Source organism: Coenobita brevimanus, chromosome 73 (assembly GCF_032717465.1).
Source record: "Coenobita brevimanus isolate Jiangsu-jjx chromosome 73, ASM3271746v2, whole genome shotgun sequence".
NCBI lineage: Eukaryota > Metazoa > Arthropoda > Malacostraca > Decapoda > Coenobitidae > Coenobita > Coenobita brevimanus.
In genome coordinates, this window is record NC_137026.1 from 7,249,587 (window position 1) to 7,271,967 (window position 22,381).

Here is a 22,381-nt window from a genome sequence, read left to right on the forward strand (position 1 = left end):
GTACCCTTTCACGCACTTCATCCCCCAAAGTTCCATCCTTACTCATCACACTACCCAAGTACTTGAATGCACTCACATTCTCCATATCCTCGCCATCCAACCTCACTGTACATTCTGTGACTTCATTCCTCTCAAACACCATAACTTTACTTTTGTTTACATTAACTTTCAGCTTCCTCCTCCTACACACCGTCCCAAATTCATTTACCAAACCTTGCAACTCCCATTCATCTTCACTCAACAGTACTGTATCATCAGCAAACAGCAACACTGGAATATTCCACATCTCACCCTCATTCATCAGAGCCACCCCACATCCACTGCCCTACCTTGCACCTCCCTTATAACCCCATCCATGTATATATTAAACAGCCATGGAGACATCACACAACCCTGTTTAGGAGAATCAATTTTAAAAATATAAAATACATCATCATACTAAAAGGTTTAGTGGGATCAGAGCACAAAAGGTTAAACTTCAGTAGTTTCTTTAAATATATTCCCACTGTTGCCAGATTATTTACTTCAGCATTATATGAACCTCTAGAGATGAAGTGTCTGAATGCTATATTTAAATCCTCCAGTTGTCTCCTGAGATTTTGGCTGGAGGTAAAAAATAAAGAATATATATATATATAAACCAATTAAGAAAAGATAATTATATAATAAGAATAATAATAAAAACTATGCAAAAAATTGCATGCCAGATTTGGTCAGTAATATAAATCCACCTGACAATCATCCAGATATCAGTGAAGTTTCATTACCTCGTGATAAATACACAGCTGGACACAGACAAACAAAGGTAATTGTATACAATAACAGGAAACCCAGGCAGATATGACTAACCTTGCATCATCCAGGTATTGGTGAGTGCCTGGAGGCATTTACCAAGAGACAGTGCTTGTTTGGGTGACACTAGAGGCCTTGTGTGTTGCTGCTGCCCCTCCACAGTGGATGATGGGCAGGCCTTGTGTGTTGCTGCTGCCCCTCCACAGTGGATGATGGGGAGGCCAGAGGATAAGGGGTGACAGGGTGGAGGAAGTGGGTGCCCCGCCTGAACAGTTTCGCCGGCCACACTAACACTCCTGCTCGCTGGCTCAGATCTAATACTTGCCGAATGCCGTGTGGGATAACAAGTCACTTTAGCCCCTTCTCTGCAGTTATACGGATCTTCAGTACTGTATAATCCTGCTATATACAAATGACTTTATTCTGCTTGGGGTAAATATAACAAACTGGAGAGGTCAGACACACCACTAGAACTGCCTGTTCATACACAGCATCCCAGTATTTCTCCTCCAATTCCTACCTGAGAAAAGGGATGAGGTAGGATCCCCCTTCCTCCCCACCAGAGAGAGAGAGTATAACAGTCAAACAGCATACCCAGTGACATATGCCACAGTCATTAACACATCACCTAACAATCTGAAGTAATGGTTCCATCTTGTAAGTACAACCTGGTTGATCATCCTCCCTTTACCACTTAACTCCTTCTGTAACAATTACACTTATAAAGTACTGTATTAAAGGTACCACTCAACTTTTTCTCTACCATCCACACATGCACTACTCAAAATGACAATGCAGTTACTTATACAAAACCCTAATACAAAAGTGCTCCTGATGTTACCAGTAGTTACGTTTATGGAAATCTGCTCATATGATAAGTACATAACCTATGGGCAAAAATGGGGACTGGGTGTTTAACCACCACCAACTTAACATCTATAATGCTATATATATAAGGCAATTTTAAACAAGAGTAAATATTATATCTAAAACACAAAAAATAGCAAATAATAGTGCACATCCATTGGAATGGATGCATGAAGATCCCAAGAAAGGCTATTGGAATTGAAACCACATCCTCAAACTCCTGACTCTGGAAACTGATTGCATACAACAATTATAAACACGAGTGAAGTAGCCCTTACAGGATTAAGGCTGCTGGCAATCCATCCATCCATCCATCATCCAATCCTTTGTTGCCCCATGAGGAGTGAGGAGCGTAGGAGGCTGCTGGCAATACATAGGAATAATGTATATTACTATTGCCAGAAGCTTTAATTCTGTATGGGGCGACTAGAAACAAACTTCTTCCACATTGCCCTGTCCTTTGGCTGCCCTCCCTCCAACTCATATCCTCCTCTCATTTATCTTTCCAGTTCATCTTCCCATCTTATCCCCGGTCTCCCCCTCCACCTCATGCACACACACTCCTAGCCAGTCTCTCGTTCTTCATCCTCCCCACATGGCTTGTAATTTATGACAGTAATTAACCCACCAGTTCACAGAAAATTATTCCCAACATGTTACAAAACTCCAGGATACTTGATATCTTAACCTTGTCCCAACTGTTGTAATGTGTGAGGTGATACACTGGCAAGTATTTATAGTGGTCCCCTCTCAAATAACAGCATGAACAAGCCTCCATAAGTTTACTATTAACAAAAATGGTTTAGTTTCTGTTACTCTGATATTCCATCTAAATGACTTCATTATGTAGTGCTAACACTAAGTGAAGACAGACATAGTACACAAGCCATTTTACAAACAATGAAAGCTTAGTAAAGTATATAAGAGGGATGCCTTCATGTGATGTGCTGGTCCGCTCCACTGCCAGGTTTGACAAACATTCCTCGGCTCCCTTCCTATCCCCAGAAAAGTGGATGGTGAGCTGCAGAAGGAGGCCAGCTTCAGCCCACAGTTCACTGGGTTCACATTTCAGATGTGCTTTAGGACACTACTACATGTGTTGTGTGGTGCTGGTGCTGGATTTGTGCATTACACTTACAAAATATAATAAACATTACCTGTAGTGCTGCCAGCCAGTTGGGTACGGCCTGGGGCATTCCAACAGACAGGTATTTGTATACAATTGTCATAAATGCTGCAGTGAACCCATTTTCATTGTCCTCTTCTCTCCTCTCATTGATGCAGCCTTCAGATGACCCCAGTGACCTGGATGATGCTGAAGATAGTTTGGTTGATGACGAGGATGATGTATTGGTTGACGCTGCTGACAATGAGGGTGATGTTCTGCCAACTAGCACATGCACCAGCAGAGCAGAGCAGCCACTGACCTCACTAAGTACACAGCTCTGGAAGTGTTGGGAAAGATACAGTGTATGACAAATAAATAAATAACTACATCAATTCATCCCAACTCTTATTCACCCATCAAGTTAAATAAGTAAACTGAAGTGTCAATGAAAGTGTCAAGTGATGCATCATCATCACCATCATAATCATCATCATCTGGACCTCCTTTTCCACCCTAGGGCAGGGTGAGGAGTAGCAGTGTCCTGGCAGCCCAAGTCTGCCCATTCCAATGGACCACACTTCCATTCACTCATCATTCAAGCTCCTTGAATCCTGGCTCTATCTGATATGCCAAAAACTTTCACCATATTCTGCTGTGATGCATACAAGTACATAAAGGATTTTCACGTTAGGAAAAAAAAAATGAATGAACACCAAGATTTAATGAATGAACACCAAGATTATTAAAACGAACGAAACGACAAAGTTATTAACATGATTGAACACCAAGATTATTAATAAAGTTTGCATACAAGTACATTAGGGATTTTCACACAAGGACAGGAACTGGATGACCAACTGCACAGACAGATTATGCAAGGGTCAACCTCTGTGGGAAGACCAAATGTGTCTGCCACAGTTTACGAACCAACATACCTTAGTGGTCCAACCAGCAGCTGGACCAGTTGTAAATAAAGATGCTGGCAGGTTAGCAGCAGCAGCAGCAGCAGCAGCAGCAACAGGGTGAGGGGTGGTGGTTCTGGTATGAAGTTGGCAGCCATCTCGGAGTTTAGCTGCTACACCTGCCCCAGATCTCAGCCGCCAAGCCAGGACATCCCAGCTGGCGTGGCCTCGTGTGAAGGTGACAGGCCAGTATTGGTGGTCAGGGTTGTCTGCTTCCAGGGTCGCTGTGGATAGTTTACTCAATTCAGGAAGTAGCGTTGGTGCCACCACCTCGTACTTCACTCCAGGACACTCACACATTCCTCGAAATCAGGATGGAATAGTAATGAGGTATGAATGTTACATACAGTAGGCTGTTTGTGTGTCAACTTTCCTGACAGCACATCAAAGGTCGCTGCTAGTGTGTGTTTCTCAAAAAAATCATACATAACTGCTTGAAAACGCAACTGTTACAATGAAAATCCTCATACTCTGAGGTAAATCGAGAGGAGAAAAAGATTTGGCATAAAAATAAATTGCACAGTTTCCTCTCCAAGCTTTTTTTACCTCTAGAATGTAAACCTGTCCAGACCACCACTTCATCACCAAAACACCAACCAGCACTAACATTCTCTGCCAATTTTGTCAGTTCCAGGCACTTTGGCCAAGAGGAAAATACAGACAGTCCTCATTAGCAAATGGGGGTAAGGCAGGGTCCAGAAATATGGAAAAAGAAAAGTACAACAGGTTATGCAGGATTCTGAAACATGGAAAGAGGGAATATGTAAGTGGCATGATGGTGTGACTTACCCATCACCCTGAGCTGACAGAGGCGACCAGTATCAACGTCTACTGGCATGACCGGTTAAGGCTCAGCGGCGAGCACATACAGATGATGCAGCAACTGTTAGTACATCACACATTACACAATCATTACACCATAAAGAACCACCATCATCGTCATCATTTATACCTCTTGCCCACTCTTTGAAGGCATGATTAAATAAATATACAAATAATAATGATCATAATCATCATCATCATCATTATCATCATCAACCAAAACCTGTGTTGCCCCATGAGAAGCGTAGCAGACCGGGGCTAGGCAAGTTGGTCCTGACATTTAAGATGAGAGTGAACAGCCTCACTCATCCCTGAGTGGCATTATGTGAGCAATAAACCCCAAACATCACTTGGATATAAACCTTCACTGGCTCAACCCACTGGTGATGCCAACCATGTATACAAATCATACTTATTTTTTCAAAACATATTCCATTCTTGGATTGGTCAGCCTTGTTTGCGGGCTCCTGGCCTTTGATTCCTTCTCCCTTGCATTAAAAAAAAATCACCATCATCATCATCCGGACCTCCTTTCCCACCCAAGGGCAGGGTAAGGAGTAGCAATGTCCAGACAGCCCAAATTTGCCCAATCCAATGGGCCACGCTTCCATTTACTCATCATTCAAGCCCCCAGAATCCTGGCTCCATCGAACATGCCAAAAACATTCACCACGTTCTGTAGCTTCACATAAACGTATGTGATAGACTCACTCTGGACGCTGCCATGCTAAAAAAGGGTGCCAAAATCCCTGATCACGCATTTCTCCTCACAAAATTCATCCAGCCACCTCAATCAATTGTCAGTTCCTTAGCCTCACCGACTTCCAAACCTCCCTTCCTCACACACTCATCCACCATATCTCTTCACCTTTGGCCTACCTCGCCTCCTCCCTCCATCAAATTCGCTCAGATATACCTTTTTCACCACTCTATTGTTATCTATTCTCTCCAAATGACCATACGATCTCAGTACACTCTCTTCGATTCTGGTGTCCACCAACTTCCTCACTCCACACCTTTCACAAATCATATCATTTCGCATCCTATCCACTCTCTGTACTCCATATACATTCCTCAGCAGTCCCATCTCCAATTCTCTTACTCTTGACTTTTCATTTTCATGCCACACCATAGTCTCACATCCATATGTCGAAGTTGGCACTAACACTCCTTCATATAAGCCTCATGCAGCTGTAACAATCAAGCCTCTGTTTCTTATCAAGGCCTTCATTGCACCAGCTACTTTTCTTCTTTGTGTCACTCTAGTTTCCACTTCTTTTGCACATTTTCCTCTCTTTTCTATCACTGTTCCCAGATATTTGAACTCTCTCACCAATTCCAGTCTCTCTCCATTCACTGTTACATTGCACTGGGAGTCACCTTCTCTCTCAATAATCATCACTTTACTCGTTTCCACATTTACACTCAAAGCACGACGCTCACAGACATCAGCAAAACTCTGCATTAGTCTACCAAGCTCTTGTCCGGTACTTGCAAGCAGCACTGCATCATCAGCATACAACAAATTTGAGATATTCGCACTTCCACTCTGAAAAAGAAAAGAAAAAAAAAAGAAAAAAGGGAATACACAGAACACTACCTGCATAAGCCACCACCTATAAAGAAAACGAAATCTCTCTATCTATAGCCCGACGCCCTAATCCTGCAAAGGGTGGCTGTAGACAAAACACCTCCAAGTCGCTATGTCACCCACAATTTGACTGCCCTCCCCCTAACCCACTCCCCCCTCCCTCATATACCTCTCAACTCCATCCCTCCACCTTATACTTGATCTCCCCCTCCCTCTCCCTCCCTCCACTTCACCTACATACACCCTCTTAGTTAGTCTTTCATTCTCCATTCTCTCCACATGTCCAAACCACCTCAGTGTATTTCTCCTAATCTTCTCAATCACAGTTACAAAAAAACGTTACCTGCATGAGACACTGCAGCCAGGGTTCAGCAGTGTCCAGCGGCCGTGCTTCAGTGCTGACGTCTGCTGCCTTGATCAGCACCATGGACAGCTGGGCAGGACGTTAAAACCAGTATTAACACTCTCAGGTTTCTATAATCCCTCTTTGATTAATAAGATATCTGGGATTAGCTAAAATAAAACACTAGAGTTGTACTGAGCATACATAATCAACCAATCCATCTATCTGTCTATCTATCTATCTATCTGTACCCTAAAGCCATACTCCAGTAAGGGGTGGCCACAAATAAATCGTCTCCATGTCATCCTGTCCCCTGCCATTTTGCTGTCTTCCCCCCAACGTATATCCCCCTCTCTCATTGCCATTCATCTACCACCTTACCATAACAGCCTTTGTCTTTCTATCTATCTATTGCCAGACTCCTTAATCCCGTAAGGAGTGGCTACAAACAAAGCGCCTCCATGTCGCCCTGTCCCCTGCCATTTCATTGCCCTGCTCCAAGCTCACACCCCCCTCTCTCATATACCTCTCCATCCCTCCATCTCATCCTTGGCCTCCCCCTCCCTCCTTTGTGGTACCAGTATTTACCTCCTTAGCCTCTTAAGACTCACCTCTTGCATGTAAACCCTATTGGGTCACATCTGGTTGGGGCACCATAAAATCTGGTTGGGGCACCCTAACATCTGGTTGGGGCACCATAACGTCTTGCTGGGGCACCATAACATCTGGTTGGGGCACCATAACGTCTGGTTTGGGCACCATAACGTCTGGTTGGGGCACTGTAAGCCACTAAACCACCACGGCTCCACTTGACGGTATAGTTGGGGCACCATAACATCTGGTTGGGGCACCATAACATCTGGTTGGGGCACCATAACGTCTGGTTGGGGCACCGTAATCCACTAAACCACCACGGCTCCATTTGACAGTATGGTTGGGGCACCATAACATTTGGTTGGAGCAGCATAATCCACTAAACCACCACGGCTCCATTTGATGGTATGGTAATCACCCCTTTACAGTCAAGCGTTAGTCTTGTCACTCAGTGCTGTGTCACCTGCAGGCAGCACTACACTGAGTGAGTGGATAGTAGTTGCCCCTACCTACCACAATTCCTATGATTAACTCTCAGGCTCTTTTGCACTAGCTGGAATAAAATACCAGAGGCTGCCAGAGATCAAGCAGCATGGACAGCTGCTGCCATTAAGTGACCAGGGGTTTATGCATGATATGACAAATTATATGAGTTACGCCTATCATGAGGGAGCAAAAAACAGTCCAAATCAGCCACAGTCTATACATACAAGGTTAACATGGGGTCGGTTCTTGACATCCAATCCTCAATGATGTCCGTAAAGTTGGACAGCAGCCCACTGAGCCGCGCCACGTCCGTCAACAGGATGCAGCGCATCATCCCTTCACGAATTTTCTTGTGCTCCTCAGCCGATACGTTTCTGTGGATTAAAAATGGCTTTGTGGCAACTGGAGTAAGGTCATGGAGTTGACCCTACCATAAAAGGGTTTATAGTACCCGTAATTACTAACAATCCGGACTAGAATACTCATCCTTGGTCTCCCCCTCCCTCTTCCCCCCTCCACCTCACTCACGTACACTCTCCTAGTCAGTCTCTCATTCTCAATCCTCTTCTACACAGCCAGACCAACTCCCCATCTCATCCTCAGTCTCCCCTTCTCCCCCCATCCACCTCACTCAGATACACTCTCCTAGTCAGTCTCTCATTCTCCAGCCTCTCAACATAGCCAGACCAACTCCCCATCTCATTCTCAGTCTCCCCCTCTCCCCCGTCCACCTCACTCACATACACTCCTAGTCAGTCTCTCATTCTCCATCTTGTGCACATAGCCATACCAGCTCAAAATATTTTTCCTGATATTTTCAAACACATATTTCTCCACCTCATTCCTCCATCTCATCTTCAGTCTACCCCTCCCCATCCCCACCTCCACCTCACTCACATACACTCTCCTAGTCAGCCTCTCATTCTCCAGCCTCTCTTCATATGCACCTGAATATGTTACATTCATGTTGCTCCACTCATCCTCGGTCTCCCCCTCCCCATCTCCCTCCTTACTCTTCATCTCTCTCCTAGTCAGTCTCTCAGTCACCATCCTCTCTTCACACCCACCTGAATATGTTACATTCATGTTGCTTCACTCATCCTCGGTCTCCCCCTCCCCAAATGAGCATATTAGGTGGTGCTGTGTATCTATCTATCTATCTCTATCTATCTATCTATTTATGTCTATCTACTGCATTGATCTGTGGGCAAAATGAATCTATTACGTGGTGCTGTCTCTATCTATGTATCTATCTATCTGTCTGTCTATCTATCTATCTATCTATCTGTTTATTGCTTGAAAGTGGTGAATGCAACAAAACAATGATGTTTACCAACTCTGTCTTTGCACTGATCTGTGGGCAAAATGAATCTTTTAAATGGTGCTGTGTACCTATCTGTGCATCTATCTATCTATCTTGCTGTCTATCTATCTGTCTATGTATCTATCTGGCTATCTATCTATTGCCTGAGCAGTGAGGCACACTCAGGGCCAATTCTGTCTTCACACTGATCAGCGAGTGAGTATACATGCATCAAGTATTGCTATCTAGCCACCTATCTCTCTATCAATTTTTCTAACAGTATAATATATCTACTATCTATTTTTAACACTATAATCTATTTATCTATCTACTATGTAGCTCTCATCAGTGAGTGAATATAAATGCATCAAGTATTGCTATCTATCTATCTATTTACCTATTTTTCTAACACTACAGTATATCTATCTCTATCTATTTTTCTAACAGTACAGCATATCTACCTATCTATCTATCTATCTATTTTTAACACTATAATCTATTTATCTATATACTAGATAGCTCTGATCAGTGAGTGAATATAAATGCATCAAGTATTGCTATCTATCTATCTATCTATTTTTCTAACAGTACAGTATATCTATCTATCTATCTATTTTTAACACTACAATCTATCTATCAGTCCATCTACTAAACAGTTCCTTCTATATATCCCTTAGGCTGCTTTGTCTATACTGTCTTTTAAAACCCAGGCCAAATATTGTATAAATAAACAATACAGTGTTTCCCTTACCTGGTACATGTTATTAAATCCAGGATGGTCAGGGTCATGGAATAGGCAGGATGTAGGGAGAATTAACACATCTAAATTGCCTAGTCCTTCCTGCAATCCACAGCGCCACATCATAACGTACATCTGTTAAGAAATTATCATTATTATCACCATCATTTATGATGGTGATAATCACTATCATCATTATCACTGTCATCATTATCATCACTATTATCACTATCAACATCATCATCATCATCATCACCATCATCATCATGTTCATCATCATCATCACTATTATCACTATCATCATCATCATCACTATTATCACTATCATCATCTTTGTCATCATTTACGTCATCGTCATCATCATTATCACTATCATCATCATCTTCACTGTTATCACTATCATCATCATCATCATCATCATCATTATCACTATCATCATCATTATCACTATCATCATCATTATCACCATCATCATCATCATCATCATCATCATCTTAGGACAGGGTGAGGTATCTATCTATCTATCTATTGCCAGATGCCTCAATCCCGTTTGGGGTGGCCACAAACAAATCGCCTCCAAGTCGCTCTGTCCCCCGCCATTTCACTGCCCTGCTCCCAACTCACACCCCCCTTTCTCATATACCTCTCTACCCCATCCCTCCATCTCATCCTTGGCCTCCCCCTCCCTCTTCCCCCGTCCACCTCACTCACATACACTCTCTTCGTCAGTCTTTCACCCTCTATCCTCTCCACATGGCCAAACCACCTCAGTGTGTTCCTCATAACGCTTCCTATCACATCCACATCCACACCACAACGCTCCTTTATATCCTCATTCGTCAGCCTGTCTCTCCATGTGACTCCACAGGCTCCTCTTAAATAACTCATTTCCACTGCTCTCACTCTTGACTTGTGTCCTTCCAACAACGTTCAAGCTTCACTTCAGTACGTTAGAGTTGGTATCACAATACTGTCATGTAGTAACTTTTTCACTTCCATGCTCACTTCACTGTTTCTTATCACTGCTTTCAAAGAACCAGCAACCTTTCTTCCCTGCTGTACCCTTTCATGCACTTCACCCTCCAAACCTCCATCCTTACTCATCACACTACCCAAGTACTTAACCCACCCCGTCCCGTCAACGTATGGGTACATTGCAACGATTTGCATTTGCCAGTCCCGGCAACGTACCGGTACGTCGTGCAATTGCAATGTGCATAATTTCGACAATTTTCAAAATTCGCCCTTGATTTGCGGTACGTACCCTCGCATGACCTTCCCCTACCTGCCACCAGGCGGGGACACTCGGCGACTCCGCGTGACCCGCACTAGCCCACCACTCGTCCACTCACCTGGTAGCCACGGTCCTGCTCAGACATGGCTAAGAGAGGTCTCTCAGACAGCGAAATTCAAGTCGCCCTGGACACCTTTACCGGCGACAGTGATTCCCCACTGGACGACGAGGATATGGACAAGGATTATGTGCAGCCAGAGGAGGAAGAAACCGCCAGCAGTGACGAGGGAGTTCCGTCTCCCAGGAAGCAGCAGTATGTGACTTACCGTGCTGCTAGAGAGGGGTAGGAGGCAAAGAAGGCACGTGCAATATCCTATCCCTATCCCCAGTGTGATTTGGAACCAGAATTCGAGGACGAGGACGAGGATGAGGACGATGATGAAGCCATGGGATGTGCTGCCACGTGGTATGGACGTGAGGTAATAACACATCGTGGCCCAGAGCGCACACCACGTCGTATGAGCAGGTATGGGCCTAACATTTTGTTTGGGGAGCTAGGAAATCAAGTGGAGGGAGTGGGGAGTGAAAGGGAAAGTCCAGGGAGGATTAGGGAAAGTGAGAGTGACATGAGTGAGTCATTGCTCTCCCTACGTAGTGTGAGGCTGCGTAGTGGATCACGTGGGCCAGTGCGGGTGCGTTCCTTATCACGTGGGGTTCTGAGGGAGGGGGAAGGTGGGGAGGAACCACTCCAAATCATGTCTTATGCTCCCCAATATCCCCTAACACGTGGTCGAGCTAGGGTGCGTGAGAGAGCACGTGGTGTTGTCATGGAGGGGGAAGGTGGGGAGGAACCACTCCCCAGCACGTCTTCTGCTCCCCAATATTCCCCTATTTCATCCCCACAGCCCCCTAATGTTCCTCAAGGCCGTAAGGGTAAGGGAAAGTGAAAGGGTAAAGGCAGAGGGAAGAGGAGTGACAGTGGGGAAGCCCTCCGCACTCCTTCTCCCCCTCCTCCCCAACCAGGATCTCCTCCCCACCCAGACGAAGGCGGTGATGGGGATGATGGGGACGAGGGATTTGTGTCGTGGGATTGGGAGGATGGGAGTGATTTTTCTCCCCTCATTCACCCCTTCACTGAGCAGGGGCGATCTGGCTGCATTGCTCCAGGAATTCACCATAATTCCACCAGGTTGGATTTTTTCCACCTGTTTTTCAGTGAGGCATTTGTTGATCAGATTGTTTACCAAACAAACCTGTTTGCAAGCGCCCAGCGCCTAGAGAGTGAAAGATTGGGAACAAGGAGTAGGCATTCTATCATCTATGATTACCCTGTCTCCCTTCCAGAAATGTTCTTATTTTTTGCCCTGGTCCTTTTGATGGGTATTATAAGAAAGAATAGAATTCCTGCTTACTGGACTAGGGACCCTGTTATGTTTACCCCAATATTTGGTCAAGTGATGAGCCGTAATCGGTTTCAACAAATTCTAAGTCGCCTCCATTTCTATGATGCTCATGACCCTGCAAATGCAAACAACACTGATAAAATGAGGCGAATTAGGTTGGTCTTTGATCACCTCAGGCAAACCTTTCGTTCCTCATTCTATCCCTATAGAGACCTCGTCATAGACGAGAGTCTCGTGTTCTGGAGAGGCAATATTTCATTCAGACAGTATATACCCAGCAAAAGGCACCGTTTTGGGTTCAAGATCTTTGTTATGTGCGACTGTAGGACTGGATACGTGCAAGACATAGTTTTGTACACCGGTGCACAGACAGACATAATAGAAGATCGAAGTATTGGACTGTCGGGAACAGTGGTAAAGACGATGATAGAAGACTACCTTCATCGTGGTCACGTTCTCTACCTGGACAATTGGTACACTAGCCCTCTTCTCGCTCGTTATCTTCACATGCATGAAACGGGAGTCTGTGGAACCGTAAAGGTGAACCGGCGTCACATGGCCAAGGTAGGGCGGAAACTTGCAAGGAATGAGGTTGTCTTCTTCAAAGCCAACAACATCCTTGCAACAATGTGGAACCACAACAGAGAAGTAAGCCTTTTGTCCACGGTTCACCGCCCCTTGATGCACTGTACTGCTTCCGTAGATTACCGTAGCGAGAACAGGCGTCGTGTTTGGAAACCTGAGTGTGTTATGGATTACAATATAAACATGCGCCTCGTGGACCAGTCAGACTCCATGATATCGACGGTAGAGTGTGCCAGGACCACGATGAAGTGGTATAAAAAACTGTTCTTTCACTTGCTAGATATCACTGCTCTGAATTGCCACCACCTTCACGCCATGACAACAGGAGTTCAGGAAACATTTGAAGGGTTTGTGAGGGAGCTCACAAGAGAAATCTTTGCAAAGTATGCTGTTGAAAGGCCCCAACATCGCACCTGCACTGCCCATATTGCCCAAACTCCCCAGAGAATATCCGGCCCCATTTCCCCACTCCTATCCCTCCCCAGCCAAACAGACTTAGGCCCCAACGCAGGTGTCACGGGTGCAGTAATTCCCAGGTGAGACTCACGACACAGAGGAAGGACACCCGCTATGAGTGAGTGCAGTGTGACGTGGGTCTCTGTATTCACCCATGTTTTAGTGCATATCACACGTTGATGCAATTTTAGTATGGTGTGAATGCGAAAGGACGCAGAAATTATGAGGTAAATGCGACAGACAGACGCTCAGTGAAATTATCAGTCATGTTGATCTCCAAATATTAGTATAAAGTGCATACGGGTAGAACATAAGTGAAAACATTGTATGTAAGTATATGAATCTGTCCCAAGTTGAAACTTACATAGCGAGGGTTTTATGATGCGATATTCTGTCGCTCAGTGCAATAAATACGGCCCGTAATTATATAATTATTATTATTGGAAATTCTTACGGGTATAATATAAGTTCAAATTATTGTAAGTGCTGATATATATTCTAAGTCAAATATTCATAGCGTGTGTATAGAGATGCGATTTCCTGACGCTCAGTTGAATGAATAAGGCACGTATTAGTCAAAATAAAAGTCAGCAAGTGATAAAGTGAATAATTGGTATATAAGTGTGTGAGTGAATTAGTATATAAGTGTGTGAGTATTATGTTTGTCGAAACATTCCTTGCGAGGGTATTTTCATGCGATATTCTCACGCTCACTTGAATAAATAATGGCAGTAAGTATGTACAGTGCATTATAGGGGTGTAAACGTGTGTAATGTAAGTGGGAAATTATAAGTGGAGTGAATAAATAAAGTAGATGATGAAACACGAGTGTTTGAGATCGTGGTTGCTACGTGAATATGCGCTAGCATATCGCTAAATGCCCTTGTAATGAATGAAAATAATTGAAAACCTTTACAGTGGTGGAGGAAAGGTTCTAGGTAAAGGGGAAAATAATTGGAAAGTGATAAAACAATTTGGTATGTTGAAATACGAGTCATAGCGAGTGCGCTTACTAAGCTGATGTGCGCTATACTTATGCTGCATGTCATCATAATGAATGAAAACATCTGAAAACACTTACAAACAGTTGTAATTGGTAAAATGTCATTGAAACAGAAGTATACAAGTAGAAAAAATGATAGGTTGACTCATACCAAACACTTAGCATATAGCATGTTACGACTCGGACCAAACTCGCTATGCTCGTGCGATGGTACAATGCTTATTTTTCATATATATGTGTCTGAAATCCATTATATTGTTACTGTTATTGTTTATTAGTTCAAATTCAATAAATATAGAGGTGTTGTGTGTTGTTTCTCCCATTATTCCATACCATAGAAAACGTAAACGCATATCCAGCACATTACAGAACACCATACCTGCCGGGGAGAACCGCACCTGTACGAACCACTTATAGACTGCGGGAACCACTTTCTTTGTGATTTTCCTTCGTTTCTTGACCTAAGCGGAAGTTTTAGCAAAAAAAAAAAATTTTCCAAAAAGGCTCGGGACTGGGGAATGTCATAGGTGCGGAAAACCTCGGGACGTGACGGGTTAAACGTACTCACATATTCCAATTCCTCACCATCCAACCTCGCTGTACATTCACTGACTTCACCTCTCTCAAAGACCATCACTACTCTTTCCTACATTCACCTTTAGATTCCGTTTCTTACACACTCTCCCAGACTCATCCACCAACCTTTGCAGCTCCCCTTCGTCTTCACTCAACAACACAGTATCATCTGTAAACAAGAGTACAGGGAGTTTCCAAACACTATCCTCTCTCACCAGGGCCACTCCAACATCCACTACCCTACCTTGTACCTCTTTTATTACCCCATCCATGTACAGATTGAACAACCATGGAGACATGACACATCCCTGTTTCAACCTAACTTTCAAAGAGAAAAATTCACTTAGTTCACCATCCTCACGCACTGCAGCCTTCGCACCATCGTACATACTCTTCACAGCATTCATCAACTTCCCATCTACTCCATATATTCTTAACACTTTCCACAATCCTTGTCTATCCACCCTGTCATATGCTTTCTCCAAATCCATGAAAGCTGCATACAACTTCTTTCCCTTCTCTAGAAACTTTTCCACTAAAGATCTAAGAATGAATATCTGATCTACACAACCTCTTCCCTTCCTAAAGCCTCCCTGTTCTTCTCCAACTAATTTCTCTGTTCTTTCTCTAACTCTGTCAGTAAGTATCCTATCATACACTTTTCCTATTATATTAAGAAGACAAATGCCCCTATGATTACCACACACTTCTTTTTCCCCGTTTCCTTTGTACAAGGAAATAATTATACCTGACTTCCAATCCTCCGGGACTCTACCTTCCTCCCAGGCCAATCTGCATATCTTCCACATCCATTCTAATACTATCTCTCCCCCATGCTTCAGCATTTCACCACACACTCCATCAATTCCTGGGGCTTTCCCCGATTTAACTTTCTTCATTGCTTCCACAACTTCTATCCTATTGATTTCTTCCTGTCTTCTCACCTCCCTCCTTCTCCCAGCCATTCCCCAGCCACTTAAACTCGCATTACTTCCATCCTCTATGTTCAACAATTCCTTAAAGTGTTCTCTCCATCTGCTCACTTTTTCTCCCTTCTCCACTAGTAATCTACCATTTCTATCTTTCACTCCCCTGCTAACTTCACTTCCACCCTGTCTTACTCTTTTCACCTCTTTCCAGAACATTTTCTTACAGTCCCTCCACGTTACACTCAAATTCCTTCCAAATTCCTCATCCACTCTCTTCTTACTCTCTCTTACTAATCTTTTCATCTCTCTCTTTCTTTCTACATATAACTCTCTCTTCCGCCTCTCAACTTCTTCCACGCCCCTATTTCTCATCCATTCATTGTATGCTTTCTTCTTTTGTCCCACAGCCTGTTTCACCTCTTTAGTCCACCATGCTGTTCCTTGCACCCCCCCTCCGTCTTCTTTTCCTTCCACACACCACATCACATGCTGCACATATTTCTTCGGTAAATATCCTACACACACCTTCCACGTCTCCCTTCTGCTCCAATTCATATTTGCCCAATCGTTCCTCCACTTCTCTCTTATACTCTGCCTTTTTCTCATCCTCTTGTAACCTTTCCACTCTCCTTGCAACTACTCCTTCCTCTCGTCTTTCCCTTCTTCTATTTCTCCATCTTACTTGAATTCTAATTCTGGCCACCAGCAAGTAGTGGTCAAAAAGTCCACTCCCCCAACCTCTATAAACTCTTGCATTAATTACACATCTTCGCATCCTTTCATCCACACACACATAATCAATCATTGCCTTCCTTTCATTCAGTTCTCCACCCACCCTTCTCATCACTCGCCATGTATACCTGTGGATCATTTTATGCCTGAAGAGGGTATTGGCTATCACCAACCCCCTCCCAGCACAAATGTCCACTAACGCACTCCCATTCTCATCTATCTCAGCAGGCACACCCCACTCACCAACTATTCCACCCACCTTCACATTCCCAACTTTACCATTCATATCACCGATCAAAAACACTCTCTCATTCCTTCCAAACTTTTCCATCCACACTTCTACATTTGTCCAGAACTCTTCTCCCACTCTTCTAGCACAATCTTGCGTTGGCGCATACACACACAATCGCCCACATTTGTATTCCAACTTTCAACTTTACCCACACAATCCTTGACCCAATTGATCCATACTGTCTTATGCTCCTCTTCCATCTTTTACTCACAACTATACATACTCCTTCCTTTGCCCTCTCATTCTCACCTACTCCTGCACATATACCCCATCCATACTCCCATTCTCTCACACTTTCTCCTCCCCATTTTGTTTCAGTTATTCCACATACATCCACTTTCGCTCCCTCAAGCACATGGACAATCTCTCTCTCTTTCACCTCATCATTCGCTCCCCTTACATTCCACGTTCCGATAACCATGTCCTTTGTCCGGTCCTTGGTCGTCGTTTGGTCAGTTCTTGTCCGAGGCTTATTGTTTGTTTTTTTAGTTAGTTGTTTCCCAGGGAGGGGCACTAACCCTCCGCCAACCCTTTTAGTCGCCTTTTACGACAAGCAGGGATACTGGGGGAGTATTCTTGAAAAAAAAAAAACTACCCCCAGGGGGGTATGACAGAAAAAAACAATAATAATCTATCTACTATCTATCTATTGCCAGACGCCATAATCCGGTAAGGGGTGGCCATTTGACTCTGAGTTATTTGTTTTACGGGTAGGGGCACTAACCCGCCACCAACCCACTTGTTGACAAGTAGGGAGCACGTATGGTTTGGTTATATGGTTACCACCCAGCGTTGTAAATGGTTTCTTGGCTTACAGAAAACCATTTGGTTTGTCACTCAATGTAAAGCCATCTGTAAAGGAAAGAAAAGCAATAAACAGTGACAGGAAAGATGAGAGAATTAGGAAGAGAGGAGGACAGGCACAGAAAAAGAATGATAAAGGCTAAGGAAGAAGTAGGCAGCACTACATCAAGTGAGTGGATGATGGTCGCTACCACCTACCACTATAATAATAATAATAATAATAATAATAATAATAATAATAATTAAAATGCTGGACATCGTTGCCAAGGGCATCTCAACACCCCCAGGAGGACCCTACAGAGGGGTGAATAGAGCGCGACCCAACCCCTGGTGACAGGGACATAAGTCCGCCCGGGCCGCACGCCCCTATGACCCGGAACTCACCCGCCGCCACCATGGCAGGAAAAAGAGACTACCTTTCAGGCGAGCTGACCCCCGACAGGATTGGGGTGGAGCTACTCCTATAGCTCAAGGCAGCACCCCTGTGGTGGCCTGTAGCTGTGCCCTTTGTGAGACGGCCTGTAGCCGCTCAAACCTCCTTCAGGACACGGCCTGTAGCTGCTCAGAAGGTGCCCAAGAAACGGCCTGTAGCCGCTCGGGAGGCAATCAGGAGAATGCCTGTAGCTGCTCCCGCCTTCGTCAGGAGACGGCCTGTAGCCACGCTGAAGGTGCCCTTGAGACAGCCAGTAGCCGCTCACTCCTCCTTCAGGAGACAGCCTGTAGCCGCTCCCCCACACAGGCCACAGCCAGTAGCCTGGCTTCAGCAACGGCCTGCAGCCACGCTTCTGAAAGGCCACAGCCAGTAGCTGGGCCTACGGCAGGAGGCGGCCAGTGGCCGCTCCTCCTTCAGGTGCTGCCACACCCCCACAGCGAGACAACCTTCAGGAGGAAGGTCCCAGCCCCGAGGACTGTTGGAGAGGCCCTATGGCTCCCACTGGGCTCTTTTCTGTGCAGCCGGTCCTTGAGGTGCCCAGCCTGACGGACCCCAATGGAGGACAACGCTGCAGCCAGCTCTTGTTGGCATCCCCGACTGCCGGAGACAGCAGCCAACAGGACCTCGAGACTGCCCCTAGGACCCCCGGGCGGGACATCTCCCTACCCCGACACTGGAGACTTTGCCGCACACAGCCCCGGATGAGACAGGACACTCCTACGAGTGTTTCCGTGGCCCCTGGATGCTGAGGCCCCTGGCAGAACTCAGCCCCCATCAGCAGCCGGGCTGTGAGTTCCCCGCTGTCCCTCTACCCTCGCCACCACCACACCCAGTCCCGACAGTGAGTGACAGTGAAAGTGCCATGACAGTGATACAGTGACACTAGGACTGGGCAGTGAGCTACTCTGTGTAAGGGAAGCCTAGAGTAAGACCTGTCAGTGTTAATGTAACGAAAGCTGGAATAGTAGTGTAACAGTGAAACAGTGAACCCCGCCAAGCAGTGAATGTAGTGTCTGCCTACACAAGCATATCTCGATTTCAGTTACATAGCCTTGCTCTAAGATCAGTTGCTGCTACCAGAACCAAGGTGTGGATTAACAGTGAAACAGTGAATTAGTGTATGCGGCCAAACAGTGATGGCAGTGCCCACCTATACACGTGTGACTCGGCCACCAATAGCATAGCTTCCACCTATGACCAATAAAGTGCGCTGCCCACACTAAGCATGAGACAGACTTCCCACGAAGCGACATTGATTGGTTTCTCTGCCCCCTGCCCCAGTGCTGACTAGTGGTTTCTCTGCCCACTGCCCCAGTGCTGACTAGTGGTTTCTCTGCCCACTGCCCCAGTGCTGACTAGTGGTTTCTCTGCCTACTGCCCCAGTGCTGACTAATGGTTTCTCTGCCCCCTCCCCCAGTGCTGACTAGTGGTTTCTCTGTCCACTGCCCCCAGTGCTGACTAGTGCACTGTTCACTTTATTCCCAACATTGTCCCAACAGTACCCTGCGCGATACTACCACCCATGATCTCTACATATAACTTATAATTACCCAGATTCCTGTTCTCGTGACAGCTACCTTTTCCACATATAGAATGTGCCAATACATGTGTAAGATTGTTGCAATGAGTTTTTGTGTCCTGCCTCTCTCTTATTTGTCTAAACTCCGGTCTAGAAATGGAACCCAACTACACACTAGGTGTTAGAGCGACAGGAAGCCGACGCTAAAACACCCAGTATAACAATAATAATTCATTCATCCATCCATCATCCAATCCTACATTGCCCCATAAGGAGCATAGGAACCCTGTGCTAGGCAAGTGGTCCTGACATTTAAGATGAGAGTGACCAGCCTCACTCTTCCCTGAGTGGCATTATGTGAGCAATAAACCCTAACCACCCCTTGGATATAAACCTGCACCGGCTCAATCCGATTGGAGCGCCATAATTACTCACCAAACCACCAGGCGCCAAAATTTGGCTATATGGCTACCACCCAGCACAGTAAATGGTTTCCTGGTGTACAGGAAACCATTTGGCTTGTCACTCATTGTAGAGTCACCCACAGGCAGATGGTAGAGGAAAGAATGAAGGAAAGAAAGACAGAAGAGGGAGTGTAAAGTCACCCGTAGGCAGAGGGATGAGGAATGAATGAAGGAAAGACAAAAGAGGATGGAAGGAAATAAGGATGGAGGAGAGGAAAGAGCAGACACCCAAGAGCAGCACTACACTGAGTGAGTGGATGGTGGACGCCCCCACCTGCCACCAATAATAATCCATCCATCCATCCATCCATCATGCAATCCTACGTTGCCCCATGAGAAGCGTAGGAGCCCGGGGCTAGACAGTTGGTCCTGACATTTAAGATGAGAGTGACAAATAAGAAAAAGAAGAAGAAGAATATAAAATAATAATAATAATAATAATAATAATAATGAGAAGAAGAAGAATATAAAATAATAATAATAATAATAATAATAATAATAATAAATAATAATAACAATAATAAAAATCTACAACAAGGATAGGACCCACTTACCATGTGAGTAACACAGAAGGCATGTTGGAAGTTGTTAAAAGGGACCTGGTTGTAACAGTGGTAGACGCGACACAGAAAATTACACAGCACTTCTATCCCTATAATGAACTTGGACAGCAGGCCTAGATCTGTATACCTGTGGAGGGGAGACATTGGTAATTATTTATCTATCTATCCATGTATGTCTATCTACCCATCTATCTGTCTATCTATCTATAGCCAGTCATCTTAATTCCATAAGGGGTGGCCACAAACCAATTGCCTCCATGTCACCCTGTCCCCTGCCATTTCCCTGCCCTCCCCCCAGCTTACACCCCCCTCTCATGTACCTCTCTACTCCATCACTCCATCCCATCCTCAGTCTTCCTCTCCCTCTCTCCCCTCCCCCACCTCATTCACATACACTCTCCTAGTTAGTCTCTCCATCCCCCCAACCTACATCTCCCCCTCTCTCATATACCTCTCTACTCCATCACCCAATCTCATTCTCAGTCTTCCTCTCCCTCTCTCCCCTCCCCCACCTCATTCACATACACTCTCCTAGTTAGTCTCTCCATCCCCCCAACCTACATCTCCCCCTCTCTCATATACCTCTCTACTCCATCACCCAATCTCATTCTCAGTCTTCCTCTCCCTCTCTCCCCTCCTCCACCTCATTCACATACACTCTCCTAGTTAGTCTCTCACTCAGTAAGTTTAGTTCAACCAGAATCAACAGCAATATATAAACACAGTACAGTTCTTGTATATTCTCTCTCTCTCTCTCTCTCTCTCTCTCTCTCTCTCTCATTCCTTCCAATTCAATTTTGGTCTCATTAACTCACATTTTCTCTCCCTTCCTATCCTCTTCCTTCTTTACCACTCCTCTCTTTCTCTCTCTCTCTCTCTCTCCCGTTTCATTTTCATTTCGTTTTTAAAGGCTCCAACATGCTTGCATGTGTCGGCCTTGGTCATCTAATGGTGGCTCTCCATGTTGCACGATCCATTGCAGCCTCCCTGTTCAGTCCCTTAACCCTGAGGTCACACTTAATGACCTCGTCCCACGTCTTTCTTTGTCTACCCCTCATAACCCCACCCCCAATATTAATACTTCTCACCTTCCTCACCCAATTATCATCCCCCATCCTCTCCACATGTCCAAACCGTCTCAATCTACCTCTCCTCATCACAACACCAATACACTCCAGTCCCATCCTACCTCTCAACTCTTCCATCGTAAACCCAGCCCCTCCAGGTCTTGGACACAGAGACGCACTGCACATCCACCTAATCATTGTCATTTCTGTACGTCTGAGCTGGCGAATATCCTCCTCCTTCACCGCCCAGGTCTCACTACCATACAGCATTACACTCCTAACACATGCTGCATACAAAGACCCCTTAGCATGTAGGGAGGGTCCTCTCAATGTCAGGAGAGGTAAGAGCTGCCTGAACTTCTTCCAACCACTTCTCATCCTACCTCCAGCCCCACCTCCAGCACACAACGTCTCCCAAATAACAAAACTCTTCCACACACTCAAGAGATTCACCAGCAAGTTCAATCCTTCCACGTCTGACAATCTCCACCTGCTCTCCCCGACACGCTGTACACATAAAATCAGCATTATCTTGCAGTCTACCTCTGATACCACTACATCTCTTATGCACCCATTTATCACAAACACCACACAAGATGGAATTACTTCCCACGCCTTTGTGGCAAACTGCACATGGCCACTCTCCCTCGTCTTTGACAGTACTGCCACCAACCCTAGATATCATCACTTTTGTTTTATCTGCATTTACCCTTA

The 22,381-nt window shown here is 45.1% G+C and overlaps 1 protein-coding gene across 1 annotated transcript; it reads right to left on the minus strand.

Annotated features, from left to right (window-relative positions):
- Positions 1-7,779: 7,779 nt before the first annotated feature.
- LOC145407430 (high affinity cGMP-specific 3',5'-cyclic phosphodiesterase 9A-like) lies at positions 7,780-9,730 on the minus strand. Its single transcript, XM_080278357.1, has 2 exons — positions 9,620-9,730; positions 7,780-7,992 (listed from the first exon to the last, which is right to left on the minus strand). Exons 1-2 carry the CDS (start codon positions 9,728-9,730, stop codon positions 7,780-7,782), a joined length of 324 nt encoding a protein of 107 aa, XP_080134483.1.
- Between the last annotated feature and the right edge of the window lie 12,651 nt (positions 9,731-22,381).

Excerpts from the sequence above, each read along its gene's own strand:
- LOC145407430 (XM_080278357.1), bottom strand. The coding sequence starts at position 9,730 with ATGTGGCGCTGTGGATTGCAGGAAGGACTAGGCAATTTAGATGTGTTA. Across the intron at positions 7,993-9,619 it reads GATTTAATAACATGTACCAG|GGTCAACTCCATGACCTTAC; the intron begins GTAAGGGAAACA and ends CTTTTATGGTAG.